The 12248-nt window shown below is 41.8% G+C and overlaps 1 protein-coding gene across 1 annotated transcript in view; it reads right to left on the reverse strand.

Moving 5' to 3' along the window:
* capn1 (calpain 1) overlaps positions 1 to 12248 on the reverse strand; it is a 34358-nt gene that overhangs the window by 15420 nt on the left and 6690 nt on the right. The window contains exons 3-5 of the mRNA XM_072376519.1: positions 11797 to 11866; positions 8372 to 8490; positions 802 to 935 (exon numbers count right to left, since the gene is read on the reverse strand). Coding sequence (XP_072232620.1) covers positions 802 to 935; positions 8372 to 8490; positions 11797 to 11866 — 323 coding nt within the window. The remainder of the gene's footprint in view (positions 1 to 801; positions 936 to 8371; positions 8491 to 11796; positions 11867 to 12248) is intronic.

A 12248-nucleotide genomic window follows, 5' to 3' on the forward strand; every position in this document is an offset into this window, starting at 1 on the left:
TGTCCCAACTGGGTCCCTCCGTTGGTCCCAGGATTGTCGTCTAGCAGCTCCTACACCACGCCTAAGACAATCCAAACTCTGTTCATGTGTCGTCCCACGATGGTGGAATGACCTACCGAGCGCTACCAGAACAGGGGCGTCCCTGTCTATCTTCAAGAAGCTCCTGAAAACCCAGCTCTTCAGAGAGCATCTCCTATCCCAGCACTTACCTTGTACTTCCCTACCCCCTCTATCTCTGCACTTTATCTTTCTGCACTTCCTTCTATGCCTGCACCCTATCTCTACTCTGTCCCCTCTGACAGAGTCGGACTCCTGGGTTCCTTCTATGTAGCTTATTGTTAGCTTTTTGTATAGCTTGTTATATCTTCATTTGTAAGTCGCTTTGGATAAAAGCGTCTGATAAATACAGAAACAGAAACATAAACATAAAGAAAAGTCTGCAAACGTTGCCCAAATGTCAGATGAACAGTCACAGCCGACACTTTAGGTCCAATAAGTGACCACCGGGTGTCACAGTGGAGCAGCTGAAGCTTGAAGCCAACACCGAGACCAAACTTTGAGCCCCTCAAAAGCTCTTTGTGGGAGGCTCTTTGACCCCAGAACTGTGTTTATTCAGTGGAGGAAAACCTGGAAGTTTTTTTCAGATCTTCACCAAGTAAAAGACTGTTTCTACTGCAGCCAAACTGTTGCATCGTTTAACTTCAGGGCTCAGCTACAACAAAAGTACCAACAGAAAAAGCATTGCTGCTCAGGCTAAAGTGAGAAATGTCTGGGTAATCAGCATATTCTAAGATGTCTTACTTGGCGTAGGCCTTTTCCAGCAGTGCGCTCCAGAACTCGGTTCCCTCTGCTGAGTGAACGAAAACCAGTTTCCCGTCCTTCACTGGCAGCCGATCATCAATCACCACCTCCACCCACTCACCAAACTGCCAGAACTGCATGAGAGAGAGAGCAGACGACCACTGTGAGTTCCTTTAGGGGGTCTGGGTTGTTTTCCAGCATCTCATTCTGACAGTTACACCGTTTCAGTTCTTTGTGACAGAAAACAAGTGATTTATTTTCAATTCACAACTTGTGAGGACTTCTACAACTCCAATAAGTCTGTTTGGATTTCTTCCTGGAGTCTAATTAATCCCAAACAAAAGTAATGCCGGCCTTTTTCTGAGCAGTCGGATGTATTGTGGTTTAATTTAGATTTAAAAGAAGAGGGAGAGGGAAACGTATCGAATACAAATAAGAATAAAATAACCACACAAAAGGGATTAAATTCATCTTCTGTTACAGATTAATCAGATGAGTAGTGCTGCAGTTTAATTCAGACGTATTCACTGACAGAGTTTCCTCGCTTCAGGTCAAATTCCATCGGCTTCAAGTCAAAACAGAGGAAAAAACAAAAGAACAAAAGATCTCAGACACAGACTCAGATATTCTATTGTTGTCAGCCAGTTACTCTGATCCCACCTGATACTTTACAGTGAGTCGTTAATCTGTGTGCAGCACCTAAACTGATCATTTAAATTCCTCAGAAACCAGTCCCACAATCAGTGAGTTCCCACAGCAAAGTAGCTGAGACTCAACCCGACCTGCTGTGCATTTCTTTAAGTATCTTTCTAATCAGACAAGTTGTTCTGCAGCAGGTGAAATGTCACAAATAAGACCAGGATGAATTTCTCTGAAAGTCCTGAAAACCTCCAGGTTTTAAAAGTTTCTTCGGGCTTAAGTTGGGTTAATGTTGCTTAATGTCCAGCAGGGGGCAGTACAGACCAAGAAAGTGAAAAGCTGCATTAAATAAAGCTGTTGGGCCATATGTTGTAGAGCCAGAACCCATTCAGAAGACTTGGTGCTGGATTGTATCAGCTGTGGGGACAGACTCCGTATTCCCTAACTCTAACAATCTAACCGATCTAGGACCGACAATTAGGTTTAGTTTAAGTTTATTGTTGATCCTTCTGCCACATGGAAACACCTACAGACACACATGAATTCTAAAAAGCTGCACAGATACTTTGCAACTGTGCAGCATGTTCATATTCTGCATACTTTGTACATTTTTTTAAATGGAGAAACAGATTATCACGTCTTAATCTAAGAGATAATACTCACTGAACAGGAAGGACTTACAGATATAACCCATTTTGTAACATGCTTCCATGTGACTGTGACACTTTCAGAGGGCTTGAAGTTTTGTCATAAAGGTGTAAATTGCATTGTGGAGATGTGACATGCCTTCAAACAGAAGCCTGCTGCAGGACTACATCAAAATGTACACACAAGATAAGGAACATTTTCTCATTTTAGTACCTAAAATCTTAGCTTTTTTCCAAAAATAGTACATAAAATCTTAGCTTTTTTCCAAAAATAGTGCCTAGAATCTGTGATAACTTCTGTTATTTAGGGAGAATTGTTGTTCTGGAGAAGAAAACACAAAGAGCAGCTAAAACACTGCTTGTTTTCTTACTGCTACACAACCCTGGAGGCAGTAATCCTTTGAGATGGGGGAGCCTGCCGTGAGGTAATACAGCCTTTTGAAAGAAATATTTCCTTGTCGAAGTAATTACATTAGTAGAAGAGAGGAAGAGGGTGAAGGAAGTTGCAGGACAGTCTTTTGGCAACTAAAAGTTGTGTGTGAGAGCATCTAGCTGCATCCTGGAGCATTTAACCCGTGTTTACGTGTGTTTACTTGACTTTACAGTGCGCCATTCTGGGCAGCGTGCATGTTTTAATGTGCAACAGGACTTCTGCCTGCCCTGCATAGCTGAGCCGACATCTGGGAGGAGCTGTGTTACAGTACAATATGCCAAACTAAAGAAAAGAAACACTCAGACGGACCTGAACAAACATGCAGACACACACAACCTTCATTTTCCTCTTTTACACCGACACAGCTATAAACAAACCACACATCTGTGTCATGACTTGCAGATTCCCAGGATTCAAGTCTGAGAAATCCTCAACACTGTCACAACTGCCATGCATTCCTGTGTAAAATATCAGCTTTCATAAGAATATCATCAACATTCTGCCCCAGTTTGATTTGTTTCTGACTCCCAGCTAAGATTTGCCAGTGTATGATTCACTCTACCTTCTTTTATCTGCCATATTTGTTCACACAGACTCTCTCCCAGATGTCCTTCCCCATTCTTAAACAGATTACAATTCCTACAGCCGGGACTCATAATATCGTTTTGGGATGACTCATTCTGGTGTGGGTAATTCATCCTGAGGCTTAAAGGATCCAAACTCATACAAAGAAGGATCAAAGACGGACTGAACAGCACATGAGAGCAAAGAAGAGCAGATACATGCTCACAGAAGAAAGAAGAAACTTATCTAAAAAAAGAAGAAAGAAGAAACGAGGACAACAGAAACGTCTATTTACGAGCCATTCAGCTAGTATTCGTGTACATATGCAGGCTTTTTGGAGCAAACTGAAGCATTATTTCCACTCAGCAAAGTAATAACGGACAAATGAACACACTCACTCTGCCATGAGTCACCAGCCCCAGCAGACTTGTGTGAAATGGGTGTGTATGTGTGACGGTATTTATTGTATCTATTGATCCGTCGATATCAGAGAAGTTAGAGCGCTGAAAGACTTCAGATCATCTCGGTCAAAGCAGCTTTAGAGAACTGGACAGTTACCGACACCACTTGAATCTTAGCCTTCAAGGATTTCCCTTACTTGAGTATGTGTGTCTGCAGAGGAAATAACGTGCAACTGTATCCAGTTTTTAACTGCCAGTTTTCTGCTCTAACAGCTTTCATGACTGAGCAGTCAGCCTGACATAAGCAGCCCCTCATGAATACTGGCTCCCTGTGTGTGTTTGCCTTCAACATTACATCCCGGTCGTTATGCATGTAATGGTGTCTTAGAAGTGTCAGAGCACATATACGCGCTCCCTGTTGTTTCTTTCATCCCCTTCGCTTGGCGGCCCGACAGCCCGGTTGGCAAAGCGCTCGCTGAATCGGACAAATCAGCTCTGAGTGCTTCACTTCCCAGCCGCAGGTGAAAAATTGCTATTGACTAAATGTTTTTTCAGGTTTTCTTTTTACTTTCCGTTTTGCTTTTCAATTAAAACATCTATAGGGACACTAAGAGTAAGACACTGAGATTACGGGCTCTGTTTTTAACAAAATAAGCTGTTGTACAGTTACAGGGACCCTGATAAGTCTGCATCAGGCCCGATACGTGTACTAGATCATAAGACATGCACAACACATGCACTCTCCTACTCTGCTCAATATAAGCACGCTTCCTCTTTGGTGGGCAAATAGTTTCAGGCGTATCATACCTTCTCCATAACACATCTGTAACTTGCACATTCCTCACTCAAGGAATGATAATATCAAATTTTGTCAGATTTGTCACCAGTTTTGACAACTTTTCTTGACTTTTAGGGGTTAAAGCTGCGGTGCGTAACTTCTGTCGCCCCCTAGAGGATTTCTGAATTATTACAGCTATGTGGCCGGCACCTCAATATGACAAATGGTCCGGTGTAACCCGCCGCTACCCCTCACAAGTGGACGAACACCGGGCTGCTAACAACACCAAGAAAACAATAAAGTCCAGTCCAATCTCCTCCTTCAGGGCTCTCCATCAAGCAAAAGCGATGCAAACTCTGCTTAGACTTCTCCTTTTGTCACTCTCTCTCTCTCTCTCTTCGCCAACAGATCTTCTGCCGAACGGGAAGGTCTTTTCTTTTTAGTGCGATCCACTTCTGAACCTCTTGGTCACTTCCTTGGGTTCTCCGCCTTGTTGCTTCTAGCAACACGCTCCTCTCCCCCTCCCTTCTCGTTGTCAGGTAAAACCGAGTAGAATGCGGGAATGTCGCCCCTCGACACCAAATACAAAAACAACAAATACTGAAAACTACCGCGAGGTGTTCGAGGAGCCGAACGTATCACGCATCATCTCCTCTTGTCGTGGCTTGGGTGAAACTTATAGACACATAGAAGTTACGTCCTGCAGCTTTAACTACTTCATAGTCCCCCATATTGTATTTGTGAGGTGAATAAAACAAGCGAGAAGTAGCAGGCTATGAGAAGCTGCCCATGCAACTATAGACCCACCAGCACAACAGAGCAGAGAGATGGAGCAGCAGCTCCATTTGAGACTTAAAAGAAAATGTTTGAGTTATTCTGCCATTTCAAACATCATATAACTGTGAATGTATCTATAGCCAAAATCACTGCACAGACATCGTCTTTGACCTAAGTGGACGGTGCTTTTGTCACTATGCCTATAAAATCAAGTTTTTTTAGAGCAGATTAGCAGCACCACTATGCTTTCACAACAGGCCTCTTTTCAGTCACAATCTATTTCATCATCTGGCAACTGAAACAGAAAAAAACATGCAACTGAGAGGCCTTTTATTGTGACATTGTCTGTATTAAAATACAGAGAAATAAATGTGAGCAGAGAGAAGAAAACAGATGTAAAGGGCTTTAGAGTAGAAGTGTAAAGCCAGTGTGATGTGATGATGTTACGAATATGCTAAAAAGTATATTTGTTTGACGTCACTTAGTGACATTTAGTCACTTTTTATGGCAAACCTTCGCTACATTAAATCAGCTATCAGGTTTGTTTGCTCATGAGGTGGGAGTTTAAACTAATTTAAATAGTTTAAACTCATTTAAATAGCTTTAAAATAACGCAGCAAGCTTATTTCTTGAGGGCAGAAATAAAAGCATTCTACATAATAACTGAAAACGAAGGTTGTAAGGTTTAAACAGCATTAACATGTTTAATAATATGCAAAAACCTTGCATGTAAGTAGACTATGTTTGCATTAAATTAATTGGATCCCTGGGGCTGGAGAAAAGCTCATTAGCTGAAATGATGGACTATTCATATTTCATTAAACAGCAACAATTTGAGTCAAATGCTGCCATTAGAACCATTGATTTGATTTAAAATGGTTAATAAGCCGCTGACTGAAGACTTTTTTCATAATTCAGCGACACCAATGCAGTTCCGTCATAAATTACAAAGTCAATTAATGTTTAATTCATTTTCCATCTTTACTCAGTCTGATGCTTTGTGAAATAAATGTTAATTTCCTAAAATGCTTCCTACTTTCCTGCAGTTTTAGCACCAAAGTTGGACTTTGTGTCGATAATCTACCAAAGCTGGCGAGCACTGTTTGCTGGGCGCACACAAACATCCTGCCAAATATGAAAACCAGAACCAACACACTCCAATCAGGGCTCCCCTCCCTTATCACAGTACCACATGCAAACAGAAGGCCTCACAGAGTAAAACGCTGCTATGCTGTTCGCCTGCCCACCGGTTTCAGAATAAAAGGCTTATTATCAGGCCAACACCTGCACTGCTGAGAATCTGCGACAGTCACACCTTTGCATGTGGTTTTCTGTGTGCACTGAGGGTGTATTTGGTGTCTATCCCCAAAGCAAAGTTCAGCTGATAAGAACCGGCTTCCTGCCAGTGGCTGCAGCCATAGAGCACTACAGGAAATATTTTGGATTTATACAACAAAGCAGCAGGACCGGGCCTTCAAACAGAGGAGGTGATGTTGATCTACATGAGATTTATTCTTTATTTGTTTCTACAAAGGATCCCCATTAGCTGAGGCCAATAAATGATGGTTTAGGGAGTTAAATCTTTTCTGTTAGGTTGGGTGTGGATCTGTGAGGTGAGCTGCCATGAATGACTCATAACCTGAAACGCCTGGCATGTAAAAATAGGGTGGGAGGAGCCTGTTGGGATTCTTTCCATAGATAAGACTACTGAGAGTCAGAACATTTCAGGGTTTTCACCTATTCTGCCAAAGCTTGGAGTAGATTTAGTTTATTTTCATCCATCAATCTACCAAAATCACCCCATGATGACGGAGCAATAATATGTTTTTGGAGAGTTCTGTTCATTTGTCAAAGAAACAATGATGAATCCCAAATATTCAAACTCTTTTATTTGTACTATATTAAAGCACATTTGGCAGACTAATATCCTCTTTGGAAATTCAAGCTTAACTCGATTAGATGGGATTCAAGCAAAGATTCCAGTTTACGCTCAGATTTCAGGGAATTTCGAATATCTGGAGCCACTAAAGCGGCTCCGTGGAATTATGCCTCAGATCATCTTGTTGAATTGAGCCTCCATATCGGTCTTATCTCTGTGCTGACCCGTCTACCCGAATCACAGAAAAACATCCCCACAGAATGATACTGCCATTACCGTGTCTGGCTGCAGGGAAGGTAAAGCTCAGTTCATGGTTTCCTCCACATGCTGCTGGGAATCTTGTCTAAATAATTCATTTTCAGATTATAGGCCTTTGCTTTTCGTGAGGAAATCAGCTGCCTTTGAACAAACTGCCATCAGGCTCCCATGTGCCTTATAATGAGAGAATGACAGCACTCTGCATTAAATAGGCCTGATTGGTGGAGTTCTGCACTGATGGTTGACCTTCTGCAACACCTTTTATCCATAGTAACCAGATTGAGGTGCCATGATGGAAGCCAGACTAATACGATGTGTTTAACTTACTAGATTAACTTTCTGTAAAGATCTGATATTTAAATTTGAACCCAAGTGGGACATAGAATCAAAGACAATAAAGAAGATATTCCTGGAAATGTACAGAAAGATGAAGAAGATCAGAGAGGAGGGAAGGTGAGACTGAACTAAAGTGGACGGTGTCTCTGAAACAGATTTTTTTCAGTGCCAACAGATGAAATCCAGCCGCCGTCATCGAGGTTAATAAACTGTAATTAGCTCAGGGGCGGTGACTTTAACTGTTAGTGAAAACACTCCTTGGACTGATAAAGTCCAAATTGTTCTTTAGTGATGCAGAAATATTGGAATTTTTATATAGCATGTCTGATAAATAGCCCCTATTTATACCACATATCACCAAAGAACATTATTTCATGTGCTTTTAATTTAGTTTTCAACAGAAGAGATTATTAATACAGATCTAAGCTTTTTAAGTACTTTGTGCGTTCTTGTAGTCTTCCAGAGATCTGTGCCTTACCATAATCCTGTTTCACTGGTCTACAGACAGTTCTATCAGCCTAATGGTTTGGTTTTCCCTCTGAAATGTGAGTGCCTACTTAATTATGCTTAATAATTCAATTCAAAGCAGGAGCCACTGACAGATGAAGGATGCATCCGAGCTCAGCTGCAAAGTTCAATTCAACTAGTCTGAAAACTGACGTGAATAAGATATTTCAGTCCTTTATCTTTCAGAAATGACCAGATTATTCCCTTTTGTGTCATCATTGCAGGCTAATGGCTTCATACTGACAGCAAAAAGGTGAGTCTGAACCGTAATATGACCTGGAAAGATTTCAAGGATCTGAAAGCTCTCTTTGTGCTCTTTATGTAGGAAGGTGAAGGAAGTGAAACTGTTACCTGAAAGTGAAAGATGCCGGCATAGCCCTGCTGGAAGCTCTGTCCTTGAGGAACCACTCTGTTGAGGAGGTTGTCGTTTAATGTCAGCGAGGCGATAGCCGCCAGCAGCCAGCAGTCCCCTGAAAATTCAAATATAAACTTTTATTCCCTGCAGCAGACACGAATGAATGAAAGTGTGTTACTATACTCCATGACTTGGAAGGCTTGTTCCTTTATTCCCTTCTCGATATCTAGTTTGATGCTTATTCACAATAAGGGAAATGAAGCAAACTCATGTTGCTTAGATGGGATTTGAGTGCAACTGGAAGCTGAAGAACTGGTATTCACACATTAGCAGCTCAGTGAAGGCAGCACTTAGACGCAGTGTTTACACAAACTTTGCCCTGACAAAGATGGGAGAGGCACTGGACTCTCAAAACCACTGTGAGTCAGTGTTTTTACAGTGTGGGTGTGAGCCTACTGTTTTACTTCTTTCTGCTGGACGACGGGAGGGAAAAGTTGTGCACCACGCTGGTAGAATTACTGTTTGACTGCATTTTTGTCATGCTATGATGAAACTAAAACGTGTTTCAGTTGTTTTTCTTTAGTTTAAAATGGTAATGTTAGTTGGCTTTAGAAAAAAAATAAACCTTATTAAAGCTGGTGCTTCTTCTAACAGACACAGGAAAAGATGATGAGTGGAGCTTTGGCAGTAAAATCATTACATTATGTTCCCTGGCAACACATTTTGAAATTGCTATTTTGCAATAAAGTCACTAGTTGGGGGGGAGGGGTTGGAAAGTAATCCCATTTGGCAACGAAAGGAGTATCTTCTACTGCCAGATCTACTGAAAGAGATGGAGGGAGACATTGTTCCAGATGTGATTGTTTATAGATTATAGATGAAGAAGCATCTTAGGCTACAAAATGTTATTTTTCATTCCACTGGTAGATATAGATAAGCTGATATATATTAGAGTCATGTAAAAAATAACATACAACCTCTTTCATTGTAAAAAAGATCCTCCGGTCTTTCCCAGGTCTTAAATACAACCTTTACGTATTAAAATGTGTGAAACAACGAAGTTCATTCCATGATTGAGTGGGCTGTAGAAACACCTTTAGCAGCATTAGTTTGAAGTGACTGATTTAAGGGATCAAGGCCCGATCCTCCTTACAGCACTGCTTCAGTTCACTGAGTTCATGTTCAACTGAATCAATACAAGGAGCCCAATAAATCCTCAGCCCTCCACCAACATGCTGACGGCTGGTATGAGGTGTTTGTGCTGATATGCTGTGTTTGGTTTCCTCCAAACGTGCTGCTGTGCATTAGGACCAAACATCTCCACTTTGCTCTGGTCTGTCCAAAGGACATTGTTCCAGAAGTCTTGAGCTTTGTTCAGATGCAGCTTTGCAAACCTAAGCTGTGCTGCCATGTTCTTTTTAGAGAGAAGAGGCTTTCTCCTGCAGCCCTTCCAAACAAGCCATCCTTGTTCAGTCTTTTTCTAACTGTGCTGCCATGACCTTTAACCTTTAACATGCTAACTGAGGCCTGGAGAGTCTGAGATGTAGCTCTGGGCTTTTTCACCTTGGGGTGACCTTTAACCTTTAACATGCTAACTGAGGCCTGGAGAGTCTGAGATGTAGCTCTGGGCTTTTTCACCTTGGGGTAACCTTTAACCTTTAACATGCTAACTGAGGCCTGTAGAGTCTGAGATGTAGCTCTGGGCTTTTTCACCTTGGGGTGACCTTTAACCTTTAACATGCTAACTGAGGCCTGGAGAGTCTGAGATGTAGCTCTGGGCTTTTTCACCTTGGGGTGACCTTTAACCTTTAACATGCTAACTGAGGCCTGGAGAGTCTGAGATGTAGCTCTGGGCTTTTTCACCTTGGGGTAACCTTTAACCTTTAACATGCTAACTGAGGCCTGTAGAGTCTGAGATGTAGCTCTGGGCTATTTCACCTTGGGGTGAACTTTAACCTTTAACATGCTAACTGAGGCCTGGAGAGTCTGAGATGTAGCTCTGGGCTTTTTCACCTTGGGGTGAACTTGCTGGGACGTCCACTCCTGGGAAGATTGACAGCTGTCCTGAATGTTTTCCACTTGTGAATAATCTTTCTCTCTGTAGAACGATGGACTCCAGATAGTTTGGAAATGGCCTTATAACCCTTCTGATGGGCAGCAGCAGCTGCTTTTCTAAGATCATGTCTTTCCTCCTTGGCATTGTGTGAACACACACCTGAATGCTTTTATAGAGGTGCTCACACTTCCTGATGATCAATTAAATAACACCTGGCTGCTACTTACTCTCTTAATTCCTGTGGAATTAGGAATGGTTGACTCAGTTTTTCATGCACTGCCTTAGTTTTTCTTAAATTAATAATAACGCAGTGCAATATGTCATTTATTGTTCATCTCAGGCTGTATTCACCCACTCTTTAAGAGTTATCCTGGGAGGAACCAGATGATTTTCTTTAGTTATTATGTCACAATATGTAAGACCTTAGATTTGACATAGGACAGGATAGGACAAAAGAGTTCTACATGGTTTTCCAGGGAAGAGCTTTTTAGGTGTGTTAAATGGATCTTTCCAGGTACATTCAAGTCATTTTGAGTTTTTTTTGTTTTTTGACTAAAAACATCCATTTTGTTTACCAGCTACATCTTGTTCAGAGTCATGGGGGGCTGGAGGCTCTCCCAGCTGTCACTAAGGTTTAGGTATACTCTGGGTTTGCAACCCTTCACAAGGCTGAGCAAACACAGAGAAACAACCATGCACAAGAAAATCACACCTACACTCTATTTAGATCACACATGAACTAGAAGAACACGCAAACTCCCGCAGGCCCGCAGCAGAGGTTCAAACCTAGCTGTGAGGTGAACAGTGCTAACAACACATCACTGTTCCACCTTGGTTTTCAGCTTTCAAGTCTTTGTGCTAAGCTAAGCTAAGCTAAGCTAAGCTAAGCTAACTACCTGTTAGAGACAGATATAAGAGGTTACCCTCATGTCCAACCCTCGTGTTGAACAACTTCTTTAATCATCATTTTTGTTCACAGGCAGCTTGCGAAAAGGTCAAAAGGTTGAAATCACAAACAATTGTTTAAGTGTTTTTTTAATTCCCAAAAATGTTTAAAATCTTTCCTTTATCATGTATGGCCCAAATGAGTGATAATGGTTTATCGCTACATCAAAATGAACAGTACTACTTATATTAATCATTATCCCAGCAGTAGAAAGAGCTCATTGCCTTGAAGAGGTCATGTTGTCTGGTGCTCTTTGGAGGAGAGGAAAGCTTTAATCATTTATTAGCCAACGCCCAAACGTTCACCAGATTTATACATAGCAGCACCTGGCAGCTATGTGCAACGGCTTCTGCCAGAGGTTTTCACATTCATACACAAGTGGACTGACACCAGTTAGGAACGGACCCGGTGGGACTCACCCAGAGCTCCCTGGCAGATGTCAGTGCGAGTAGCTCCGTCTACGATGAACTCCGGCCGCTTGCAGAACTCCTGTTGGGAACACAGACATAAACAAACTGACAAATTAGCCCTTCTCCTGCCGTTGGAAACACAGCTTTCAAACATCTCCTCTCTGTCTCGTGTGACTGCCTTCGTAACGACACGCGGTTTCACAGAAATTCAAAGAGACTGAAATGCTTTTAATAACTGTAAGAGTGCCAGAAAAATGCCATTGTCTGTTTCCTGATGCAAGACGGCATAAAAGAACCTAAGCTTGTTTCTACGTTTTTAAAAGAGAAGTCCATCATATGACAAAAATACTGCATGTAGGATTCAGTGACTGACATCTAGTGGTGAAGTTGCAGGTTACAGCCAACAGAATACCTCTGCTTCATCCTCCTCTTTCTCCACATATATGAGAAATAACTGCAAC

This window comes from Leuresthes tenuis, unplaced genomic scaffold (genome assembly GCF_036924035.1).
Source record: "Leuresthes tenuis unplaced genomic scaffold, fLeuTen1.0.hap1 SCAF_22, whole genome shotgun sequence".
In the NCBI taxonomy this organism is placed as follows: Eukaryota; Metazoa; Chordata; class Actinopteri; order Atheriniformes; family Atherinopsidae; genus Leuresthes; species Leuresthes tenuis.